This window comes from Falco peregrinus, chromosome 4 (assembly GCF_023634155.1).
Source record: "Falco peregrinus isolate bFalPer1 chromosome 4, bFalPer1.pri, whole genome shotgun sequence".
NCBI lineage: Eukaryota > Metazoa > Chordata > Aves > Falconiformes > Falconidae > Falco > Falco peregrinus.
In genome coordinates, this window is record NC_073724.1 from 94,296,403 (window position 1) to 94,309,225 (window position 12,823).

At 39.3% G+C, this 12,823-nt stretch overlaps 1 protein-coding gene across 1 annotated transcript; it reads right to left on the reverse strand.

Annotated features, from left to right (window-relative positions):
• Positions 1-393: 393 nt before the first annotated feature.
• UFM1 (ubiquitin fold modifier 1) lies at positions 394-11,888 on the reverse strand. Its single transcript, XM_055802424.1, has 6 exons — positions 11,746-11,888; positions 11,592-11,648; positions 11,153-11,210; positions 5,856-5,895; positions 5,396-5,428; positions 394-1,745 (listed from the first exon to the last, which is right to left on the reverse strand). Coding segments are annotated over exons 1-6 (258 nt in total). The 5' UTR covers positions 11,748-11,888; the 3' UTR covers positions 394-1,677.
• Positions 11,889-12,823: the final 935 nt, after the last annotated feature.

Genomic DNA, 12,823 nt, shown 5'->3' on the forward strand with positions numbered 1-12,823 from the left:
ATAACCTTCTCCATTACATAAACATATTTTGAAACTACGATGCTCTGATATTTAGCTACGATGGCCTTTCAAAAACAATACTGCAGCTTTTAGACAGGAGAAAAAAAAAAAGGCTCCTGTTTAATATATTTCTGTATCAGGTGGTTTTTCAGGTATTCATTCAAGAGATTTGCTGATAAAAATTACAAGCAATTCATTTGACTCCTAATTATATTGTGCCATTATATTAATAAAAACTATACACTCTGCCCTTTAAGGGCAGTGTTCTGTAGAATTCTGCATAGTAAGAATCTTTTGGCTTGAAAAGAATCTCAAAGCATGTTGATTGGAAAGTTAAAGAGCAGAGTCTTTAATTATTGCCAAAATCTAATTAAGAAGATGAGAGGAACAAAGTTTGCACTTTTTCATATAATTGTTTATTAAAAGAAAAGAAAATCCAGAATTTTACAATGAATTTTAGAGTTGGAAAATGTTTATAGTCAAATATCACTTTCAGAAGAGTTTTCCTCTATATGATCAACTTCCACCCACTCAGAAGGGCATTCTGTACTTCTGCACTGACGCATCTGAACATCTTTCCAGAGCAGAATTATTGCACAGGACAGTTGTATTTGTGACAATACTCATTTAACCAAGCACTACATTGCCCATTGTTCTTTCTGTTAAACTCAGTACGACAGAAAAAAATGCAACAGGGTTAAGATTTTGCCAAATACATTAAATCACAAAGTAGCAAAAAAAAGCAGCAATTTCTCTAATTAAATTACACAACTGATAGTTTACCCCTGGCAATTTATAAACAAGAAACATATAATCTGAACACAAACATTTCAGTGAATTCTACGCTGTTTCCCATGTAACATGCAGTAACACAACAAGGCTTTTGGAAAGAAACAGTATTAGTTTACTGAAAAAGGAATGATGTATTTGACCAGTACCTACAGACTCCCAAACAACGCTGCAATCTTTCTCAGCTGATGACACTTCACATGAGGAGGTAAGGTCTCATAAATTCATTCTCTACAACTGCCTTTGACTTCACAATAGGTCAAATTAAGTTTTAACATATAGAAACCTGTTTTCTCCTTTATCTAAAATACTTGCAACAATTAAATCTTACAATTACTTTGGAACATTTGGCAGTTATTTACCTATGTGAGTAATAAACCCCTGAAATTTCCCTTGTATTTGAGCTTAATACTTGAACCATGTGAAAACCGTTCCTCTTGACATGGAAGTAAATTTAGATAAAAAACAAAGGAAAAAAAAAAGAAAAAGTTTTAGCTCTCAGTAGGAACAATTTCATTATAGGAAAATCATAACATAGTTCCACAAAGGAGGCTCAACAATATCCAATATTTTAAATATCTATTGATCGTGGCTGTGTGGTCACCCTTGTGGTGTCAGTAACACCTATACAGAGAAGTCCGTCTTTCGTTCAGGCACATAACATGCAATCAGCCCATTCTTCTACTAGTCAGGGAAGAATTGGTGCACGAGTTAAAATATATTAAGAATAGAATGAATCTTTATCTCTGTTTAAAAAAAATCAAATCCTGGGAAGTCACTTTTGCTAACTTTGAAAAAGGCCAATTAATTAGTTGCATTTCAGAGTTCCAAAATAAATAGACCTTTGCTGCATGGCAATGTCACTTATTCCAAAGCTTTCACGAGATGTTAAGAACTTCCAACTCGATCTCTGGGAATAATCCGTAGATCCGAACCGTGCTTTAGAAATACATTTCCTAAACAAACGAACAAAACAAAATGTGTTACCAACTAATAAAATGAAGTGTTACCTAAACAAGCATACACATTTAAAGGATAATGTTAGGTCAAGATTTAACATCTTTGTATTAATTCCTCTAATATACCGGAAATACGTCTTTTTATGCTTCCAAGGAGTTTCATCTTATCCCTCTTACTTTTAAATAAAAACACCAGACCCAAAGTCATCTAGTAAGACTTGCAAACTATATGGGCTTTTAACTTTGCAGTTCCATACTTGAATGTCTGGTTTCACTTACACGTCATAATAATTTCAAGGCCAGGAAATAAAGTTTTAGTTCTCCATAATTACCTTTTTTATCTTGCGGTCATTCATGCATAGACTCATTTTTACTTCTCTCTGGTTCAGTACTTATCTGCTTCTAAGTTCAGAACCTCAACCGTACTTTTCTTTTAGGAAGGCTCTTCACAGGTCCAAGCATAGGTCAGTCTAATTTTATCACAAAGTCTTGACCTTCCTATTTACTACTGCATAGTCTTAATCATGACAGTCTTTTCAAGAGGACATAGTATGAAAATCCTAAGTTTCTAATACTTAGATGTCTAGAATATTTTCTGCATGTATTCAGGATTGTCATTCAGGTTGCTATTTTCTTCTATTAGCTATAACATCTGAAAATGAAATCACATTGCTAGAAGTGATGCATTATTTAATTACTATACGGAATTTTTAAAATTCATACTGCTATTGCATGAAAAAGACTACATGTAATTCTACAGTATCAGGTTTCAACAATATCTACCTATTCTTATACATCTTTGCACTGACTTGTAAAAGCAGAATAATTTTATTTCTCTCCCAAGCACCCCATTTCAGGGATGCAGAGTGCTCTTATAAAAAAAAAAAAAAAAAGACTAAGATATTTAACATTTGTTCAAATTACTAGCATACTGGAACAAAGCTACCCTTTTTTAAACTTCACATTTCTGGCACATGGATCAGGATTGAAACTGTTCTGCTTACTCAACATAACAAGTATTAGAAAGTCAGTTCAAAAGAATGTGGTATTAGAAGACATTGTTTTTAGGGATCTGCCAACACCACACACTAAAGAGATCTATAAAAACTGCTGAACATAAATCTGTCACAGCAGCGAAGCAGAAAACTAAGTTTACTCATCTAGATGAAAAGTATCCATTGCAATGGCCATCATAAAACTCCAAAATTTTATAACATGCCACAACTGTATCTCATGTAGACAGCAGTTCACCCCACCTTTCAGTCGGTTTCCATCATTGATATCACAGAGGTTTTATTAAAGTTATGGCATATTATTCCCCAAACTATCGAGGACTTAAAATTTAAATCAAGACAGGAATTAAGTGCTAAACCCAGTTTTTTCAGTTTTCATTTCCCCTTCTCCATGGAATCATGTAGCAAGAATGAGAGAAAGTCAATACTTGAGTACTTATTATTGAGAAAGGTGAAGAAATAGTGGAACAGTACAAACCCTCTGAAATATCCAAGGATTACTAAGATTTTATTCCTAATCCACCTTATTTTGGGAAGTTTTTGAACTGTTCAATCTAGAGGAACTTTAGTAGATGCTGGGGGGTGGGGGGGGAGTAGAAGGGAAAAAAAAAAATACATCTTACTCCACCAGGTTTCTGAGGTACCAATTAAAAAGGCTGAACATAAGTTTATATCTAAATTGTGTATGTTTCCCTGTAAAGTGAGAAAGGATCTTGGTCTGGGTGTTGCATTTGGTGGTTTAGTGTAGGTTGGATTTTGGTTGTTTTGGTGCCATATGAGATGCTGCCACGTTACTACTGAAAAATTCCTCAACATTTATAAGAACTTAGGAGAGGTAAAGCAAATCAATTGGAGATGTGAATTCAACATGCATAGCTGCAAGGCTCATTTCACTGGTGCCCAGTGACAGGATAAGGGACAGTGGGCACAAACTGCAACACAAGAAGTTCCTTCTGAATACGAGGAAGAACTTCTTTGCTTTGAGGGTGACAGAGCACTGGAGCAGGTGCTCAGACAGGTGTGGAGTCTCCTTCTCTGGGGACATCTGAAACCCACCTGGACACGACTCTGTGAAAGCTGCTCTAGGAGAGCCTGCTTTAGCAGAGGGTTGGAATAGACGATCTCCAGAGGTCCCTTCTAACCCTGACCGTTCTGTGATTCTGTGACACCTTAACTTAGGCAACTGACTCTACTCATGTTGCCCAAGTATTCTTGAGTGGTCATGTGCAAACGTGGCTTTACACGAGGGTGATGATCTAGTAGCTAAACTAAACCACTAGTTTTATTATATATTTTTAATAATACTTGGTCAATGGATCATGACGAGAACTGCACCAGCTGAGGAGTCCACCTGAGGCAGTACACCTGTCAAACCATAATCCAGGTGTCCTAAGACAAGTTCGGGAAGGACAGAAACTTCAAGTGGAGCAGGAAGCCGAACACTCACTTGATTTTAATTTTCAAATTTTGTTGATGCAATCACAGACCTCAGAAATGGGTCACTACACTTAAATGGTTCCTTTTACAGCTCCAAGAAGTTCCCCAGACTAATGTCAAGCAAGTGCTCTTCTAACCATAAGTTACTACTATTCACTATAGTTAAGTATGCTGATAATACTTTGCTTTCTTATTGTCTCTTTAGATCTGAAAAAAAATATGGTGTGGTATCTTCAATAATGACTGGCACACAGAAGGAACAAGTGAATGAGATCTGGCAGAGATTTCATGCAAAAACCAGAGAAGCAGCAAGTCTCCATCAATTGTTCATCATGTTTGCAAGCAGGACTAAAATTAGATTCACAGTTTTCACGGGATGACTGGGTTCTACAAGCACCAAAGCCATTTTTGTTATTTCTTAGTAGAAAGTTACGAACATTTCTTCCCTAAGATACTCCACTGTTAACTCATCTCAAATGGGTTGAGATTAAATTACTGTAATTATTTCTTGTATAGTACAGCTTTCAAGAACAAGTCCACAGAAGCTTGCTTCCAGACAACAAATTGTTATTAGTACAATTCACCATCTGTACGATGTTTCCATGTGTTTCAGGAGGTGATGGGGAAAAGCTTTACATTTTTCTGTGACAGAGATAAACTTCTGTCTCATAACAAGCCTTCACAGTTAAAATCAGAGATTTCTCACATGGAACCCCTTGGTGAGAACGAGGGGGCTGTCAGCAAGAAGATCCCCTCTTCTTGAAAACACGTTTTCCAAAGCACGTACAGTTCTTGCTCTAAACCTGAGTATTATTTTTTTTAAATATACCCCAGGAGAAGTGCTGCTAAAATAGCAACTACTACTGAACAAGGTATAGTGGGGGAAAAATACAGCTATTACTTGTTATTTCATGTAATACAGTATTGCTTTTTCAAACTGCACACTAAATAACTAAGCTCTAAAGATCAGAAGTGCCTTATTTTTTCACAGACCTAAATAAACAAAATGCTGAACAACAGTTCTGTGGATTTAACCTTCTACACACTACACTGACTGTAGTTGAAAACTACCAGGTAATGCTTCTCCCATTTAAGAAATAAAAACTTAAAATATAAATCAAACCTGAGTGCTCTGCAATAGTTTAAAAGAAAAATAACTGAGGTTTTTAATACTGGGCTCCATAAATAATAACTTACCCGCAGTCTGCGCAGGGTTTATTCCTATACCATCTAGAAAAAAAAATTTAAAAAGGAGAGAAAAAAAAAGAGGGGAAGACGAAATAGGTATATTACAATTTACTATATTAAACCTACAGCTTAAAAAATATAGTATACCAACAAGATATAGTTATTACATCAGGTCTTCATGCAGCTATTTCCTACAACCAAAACCAGCCTTTTCAAAGAAGCTAACAAGAAACATTCAGCACAGCAAATCCAACGTATATATTTGGACAAAATCAAATTAATTATATTAGTGGTTTAATACCTTCATCCCATGCACAAACAATTTAAATACTGCTGCAATATTATCAAATTCAGTCTGAAGTCTTAGAGGTTGTGAAAGAAAAGACACTTCAGCTTTTATAAATACCCCTTCACTCAAACAACAATAAAAATCCCCTGTTTTATACAAAAATATAAACTATATTCTTACCATTTGTTATAATGGCACTCGTTGCTGCAGGAACTTTGAACTAAATGGAATGAGTAGGACAAAATAACAAGAGAGACATAGTTAAAGCAGAAAATATATCGGGAATATTCAAAGCAATTAAAATTTTAGCTGGTTCAGGTACAGGAAATTGAGAAGATTCCCCTCCGATTTACAGATATAGCAAAATGAAGATTTAAAGTGAAAGTTGATTAGACACCTCAATAGAGAATGCAAAATTTGCAGTACTGAACAACTAATGAAATCCAATTATTACTCATTGGATAAAACATAAAAGTTAAGCATCTGCACAGTTAAGAAACAACAGCTCTTGTGATACTACATAAAGGAATACCTAAAACATATAAGGAAATGAACTCTAAGAAGCATATCTGTTATGTCTAACAGGAATTAAACAAGAATTAACTTGAGCTAATCTTGGTTAATTATGACCAATTCCCTAGTTTTCTTTCTGGTTCTGTTAGGTTCTCCAACTGCAATGGTCCAAGAGATGAGTTCACTCCAGGACTTGCTTACAAAAGGAAGCTCTAACAGCACTGCATCAGACCTGGCTCCCTCCTCAGATTTCTGACACCAAAGCCTAAGCAGGCTTTGTACCCTCAGTCACTACCATGTGTCTCTGCAGTACCCCACCTCCACGTGCATCATATGAGATCAGTTTTCTAATATGAAAAGCCCCGCTCAGGTAGGATTGCATTACATACAGGCTTCAAACTGTTTCAGAAGATCTGAATTGAAATGGGGAAGCCAAAAATTATCATTTGTCAGGACTAGAGGAAGTCAGGCAGGGCCAGAGAAAAATCCTGCACTATGTAATGTGGGTGGACCACAGAGGACAGAAAGGGTGAGGTGGGCACAAGTCAATCAGTGCTACTTGGTGTGAGGACCAAAGGTTGTTCCTCAGGCTTCATTTACTTAGACAATGAACAACCCCTAAGGTAGAAGACTGGTGTTTCAGCAACAAGCAAGCATCAACAAAACCTCCTCACAAAGCACTTCCTCCTCCTCTACATATTGCTTAAGAAAAAGGGTGGCTAACTAGGAAAGCTAACACTGAGCGCTTCCCTGGAAGAACTGTGGAACTCTCCCATCGGCTAAACAAGTCACTTCAGCCATGCCTTTCAATGGCATTCCCTAGTTGTGCTTTCCCTGTTTTCCAATTGCTCAGCTTAAGATTCCCAGGTTTGATTTGCAGAAACACTATGCATTAACAGCAACTGCTAAAACTCAAAAAAACCCATGTTTGAACACAGTACTTAATCATCAATATACTGAAACCCTGGCTCTTTTTATCTCCAGACATACAAAATTGGCAGAACTTTTTTAACCTTATTCTCTCATAGCCTTTTATCCATAGGAGGTAAATCATGTCACCTCCTCATCTTGCAGCATGAAATGAAAACATTAATTTCTGGAAAAGGTAGGTTAGATACCAGTGTCATTACAGAAAGGCCATGAGGAAAGTAACAATTCGTTTTGAGAGCAAGATTTGAATAGTAAAGTTGACAAAATAGGAGCTACATATTTTACTGCAAGAATGTAAAAAATAATCTTCCATCTCCTAACAGCTAATGTATACACATATCACATGCTGAAGCAAGCAAGCCTTCTTTCTCAAGTTCACGGACTTCGGGAATCTTCACTTAGCAGTCTAAGGAGAAATCTTTTAACAGGTTTGGGTTTTGTGTTGGGATTATTTTTTAATTTTTTTTGCATAATAGGAGAAAATGAATTTATAAGGTTGGAACAATGGGACTGTCAATCATATGAAGTTCTGCCTCCTGGAATGAGCATCTCAAATTTGAAAATTAAAAACACATAAAAACTTGAACAAGCAACAAATATATGTTTAACTTAGTATTACATTACTTTTCGACAAGCAGCTAAGTGATACCACGGATCTTTCCTAAATCACCTGGAAAAACCCAAAAAACGTAACTTCTAGAATTTTGAGTGCTTCTTCTCATTTCTTCTGTGTCTCTTCTGATACACAACAATGCATGAAATGGAAGGATCATTCACAGGAGGATGGATGTCTTCACTCATTTTGTGTCATTTTGCTTTTCAGTAAAGAATCTATCTGATGCTGATATACTAGGTACACGAGAATTGTGTGGCAACCAGTCAGCAAAGCACTAGTTAAGATTCTCATTCTCTTACTGCTTCATATTGTATTGTGTTAGAAAGGAATAAAACACTTTGTTCTCTTAGCCCAAAATACTGGCCCAAACAGCAATAGTTGTCAGCTATATACTCAGCACATGAAAATCATCACAAGTTAATACAGAAAGGGAAACCACCGCTGGAAATAATTACACATAATTCAGTGCAGTATGGTTCACTATTTAAATCAAAAATTCTTCCTGTGGCTGTTAAGCATACGTTTCCAATGCTGAAAATACACCAGCTTTCCTTGACGCAAAGTCAAATGGATACTCAAGCAGCAAAGTTCTGTATTCATTAGATAATCCCTGGTTTGCTTTGGAATCAAGTTAGGTAACATCCAGCCCCAAACTCACACACTTTAAAGTAAGGGATTATCTGCTTTAAAAACATTATAAATTGATAACTGAGGCTACTACACAACTTATTTTCTCCACTGCTAGGAAATACATTTGTCAATATCTACATTCAAACTATAAGATGACAATCTCACTTTTTACAATGATGACAAAAATCCTCTATAGTAATAAGCTCATCTACTTTTTGCACAATGAATAACAAATAAGTGCATTAAACCATAATGTTTTAGTACCAATCTATCAAGAGTAACACTAGAACAACAGTTTCAAAAATATACATGAAAGAATAAAATTTAACTTTATTTAATGGAAATGGATGATTAATTTAGTAATAAAAATTCCACAAATATAAGAGGTTTTTTTCTAAGTATTGTGCATAGGTATACCTGAGATATGTACCAAGCAGCTCCAACAGATTAAAGAAAAAAACCAATAGATACCACACATTGCAAATCACAATACTGTCATAATAAATTGTGACAAATGTGGAAAGAATTATAAATTGATAAAAACTAACAGCAGTGTTTCTAATACTCTACATATTAATTTACATTTTTTATATATAGCCTGTAAGACAAACATAGAAATAAAAACTAAACCAAGGGTTAGATTTGCATTATCCAAATCACCACTGCTAAATGTATATATTGGGAAGAACTGCGACTGCTACAAACGATGGAGACTTCCTGAGATGTCCCCATTTAATGATCCAGTTTGTTTTCTTACTTCCAGCTCTGCCAATCATGAATTATGTACAATGTACAACTTTCACATGTTATGGAATATGCTAGAGATGAAAAAAAAAAAAGTTATGTATTTCAGTTATTTCCAAGGGCGGGGGGGGGGGGGGGGGGCGGGGGGGAAGCACACTCTTGTGCAATGAAAGTAATTCAGAAAACTTTACTTGGAAAAAACGTAAACTTTTCACAAGCACCCTGACTGAAACTTGATAGATAAAAAGATGACCATTCTACATCATAGCTACAGTTCAACTCATTCCAGGGAAATTCTAGTTATGACTTGGTGAGCTTTAAGACTCTGAAAAACGACTCAGTAGAAACTTGCTTAGGCTAAACAGCCGAACCTTAAATCCTTCTCTGCCCCAAGAGCTTTAATCACTGACAGGATAATGAACTTCCCCTGGAGACTAACTAACAATTTTGTCCAAAGCCCAGGGCTACAGTTTCATCTTTCCCTTGTATATTTCATAAGGTACTGTAAAACCAATATCCGAATCACAACACACAACATAAAATTAAACTATGCAGTTCAAGGAACAAAACACATTTGTGTAAGACAAAATTTTTTTCTCTCATTCTTTTCAATGCCAGTTCACAAAGGATCAAGGAGATTCATTCACGGAGGAGGGTCTGGTCTCATTGAAATGTAAAAAGCTTCAGTGCTGATCCAGAGTGGTCTGTGGTCAAACAGCAAAACTCCCTTGGACACTCCCAGTGGCAACTCACATACACTAAAATAACGGCTTGCTAAACCTGAATATACAAGTAATTAATTATTCTCTAAATCCATTTCACAGAGGACCTTATCACCAGCGATCACGGTTCCACGAGTAGGTAAAGTTAACATGTTTGATAGCAACCCTTCCCACCAGAAGTGGCCCCTCACTCTTGGTGTCTCCAACTACTCGGTCCCACTCTAACGTTTCGTGGTCCCTCATACTAGCCTATTAAGACTTTTCAGTCTAGGTGTCTACATAATGGGTTGCGTGGGCACAGTTGCCTTAGTTCAGATTAAAAATAGCCAGGGAAAAAAAAACGTAAAAAAATAATTAAATCAGCAAATGTCTTTTAACAGCGCTTATCATTCTGTGTATTGTTCTGTTCAAGTAAAGGTACAAACAATTCACAACCTCCCCCAAAAAACTGTGCTTCCACTAAGAACTTCTGTCATAGTGCTGTAACACTAACAACCAAAGGAGACTCAAGACATGGAGTCCATTATCCTTCCTAACAATTCCATGCTTGCCAAGTTTTCCTGAAGAGACAGAAGGGGAATTGCAAGAACAGACTCTCAGCTGAATCGGTTTGCTGATTAGATGAAAAAAGACATCATGCTTTCGAGCACTTTATTTTACTGTTTACACCCAGATGAACATCTCTCAATCTTCGTATGCTTAATTTGAAACAAACAGGATGCACCTCTTCAAATGCATTCTACAGGCAATTCAGGCACCCAATGGTTTTGGATTCCATGTGAAAAACTAAACACTCAGCAGCCAAAGAACACATTACCAATGCCTTATTCACTTAAGTTTGTTTTCTCAACCTAGCCCGTATGTCTATTTTCAACACCTTCTCTAATCAAAGACAGTGTCTTCCAAACTTCAGGGATTACTGCAACTGAATGTGAGAACAGTTTAAAACTTCCTGAATAATTCTAAAAATTTTCTAGATATTTTATGTAATTTAAAGTATTAAGTATTCAATACTGGTACCTTTTAATTATGTCCACTGTCACAAATTTTTACATTGCTGATATTTAATGGTTTAATTGAATTGCAAAGAAGAACGGGAAGTGTGTCAATGTCTGCTGTTGATGTGTAAATTGTGCAAGAATTGCTAATTTTAGGATTCTGAAAGTTTTGGCAGGCCCCACTGACAGTGGTAAAGCCTGTGTTTGTGTGTCTAATGAGAGCATTCTCTGCACTGAATTAACCATTACATTTTAGAATTTAAAAGTTTTTGTTTTCAGGAATGTTGAAAAAGTTGAAAAACAGTATCATCTGTTTTTACTTACTTCTTCTGCAGCAAACTTCAAGACAGCTGTGAAAGGGGTACTTTCAGGCACACTTAACCTGAAATTACAATTTAAGCATATACGTGACTGCCAAGACAAACGGAAAAGCAACTTTATTTGCTATTAAACCAATTAAAACTTCACTTTTACCAACGGTAATCCTCTTGCCAAAAGCGTGCGTGTATTATTTAAGGTCTAGATCAAAACCTAAGTCAGACCGGGCAGCAGAAAAATGTAGAAGAGCCCTGACAGGGGAATTAACAACAGAAACCCGCCTTTCGTTCCACAAGGAACGGCAGAAACGGCCTTTCCCACCGGCGCGGAGGCCCTGGCAGCGTGCCCGTGGGAAGCCACCCGGCCCAGGAGCCCGGCGCTGGCCCCGCGGCCGCCCCGCCCGACACGGCCGCCCCGCCGGGCCCCGGCCCGCCGCACCACTCACACTTTGTAGGGCAGCCGCGGGTCCGAGGTCAGCGTCACTTTAAAGGTTACCTTCGACCTGGGGAGAGCGAGGGGAAGGCACCGGGTTAGGGCCGGGGAGGAGTGGGGCCGGGGGCAGGAGCAGGAGGGGGCCGCGGGGCCGCTCGCTCACTCACATGATGCCGCCGAGCGCCGCGCCGCTCCCCGCCGACACGTCACCCGGCGCCCGAGGGGCCTTCGCGGCCCCTTCCGCCTCCTGCGCTGCCCGCCGCGCGCCTGCCCGCCGCGCCGCGCCAGCCCTGCCCCGCCGGCCGCCGCGGGGGAGCCAGCGGGGTGCTCTGCCCTGGCGCCCGGCTACCGCGGCGAGGGCAGGCGCTGAGGGGCGGGCGAGGCGCGCTGCGCGGCGGCGGGCAGCATTTCTGATGAGGCAGTGGCTCCGGCTGTTCCGCGGCCGCCGTAGGACCCGGCTCCTGGGAGCCCCGCGGTTCCGCAGGCGTCGTGGGGCCGTGTCGGGGCGGGCGCGGAGGGGGAGGGGGAGCGGGCCGGGCGGCGCGGAGGGCGCGGCGGCGGGACCTGCGGGCACCTGCGCGCACCTGCGCGCCTCGCACCGGGCCCGGGGCCGTTACACTGACGGAGCCGCCGCGTTTTGAACAGGCGCCAGCAGCGGACTGCTGGGCGTGGGGGCGTGTGTGTCTAAAAACATGGGAACACACACGGGTAATGCACGGGGGTGCGAGTGGGCGGGTCACCGCTGGGTTTGGTTACCTGAGGTTTTGAGCCCCTCCCCTCAAACTGAAATGTTCTGCCAGTGCTTGCTGAAGTTATGCAAGGGATGAAGGATGCAAATACACACGATTCCCACCCCCTTAATACTCATCATCGTTGTCATCTTCCTTACGGGGAGCTAGCGGCGTAGCTTTGCTTGGATACTGTTGGATACTTTTAAGGCAGAAGAACAGCGGTTTCTGGTTCTGTTCATCTATGACTACTGGCAAGCAAACTTCTAAAGACTAAATAAGGTTGCATGGAAACACAAAGTAATTTTGGTCTTTAAAGTTTCTTTACCTGTTAATACAGATGATGATAAGTTTCCAGTTCTGGGTATGTCAGTATTACCATGGTAGAAAATATTTTGACAGACTGCTTTCATGTTTTCTGCAGTCTCTACTGTCCGCAGGAAGGACAGCTTTCGCTGTAGGCTGAGGTGCTAACACACACTGCTTGCCAGACTGGTCATGGCAAAGCATGTTGTGT

Coding starts and splice junctions, on each gene's coding strand:
- UFM1 (XM_055802424.1), bottom strand. Junction 11,211..11,591: donor CCGCGGCTGCCCTACAAAGT/GTGAGTGGTGCG, acceptor TTGTAATTTCAG/GTTAAGTGTGCCTGAAAGTA. Junction 5,429..5,855: donor GAGTGCCATTATAACAAATG/GTAAGAATATAG, acceptor TTTTTTTTCTAG/ATGGTATAGGAATAAACCCT.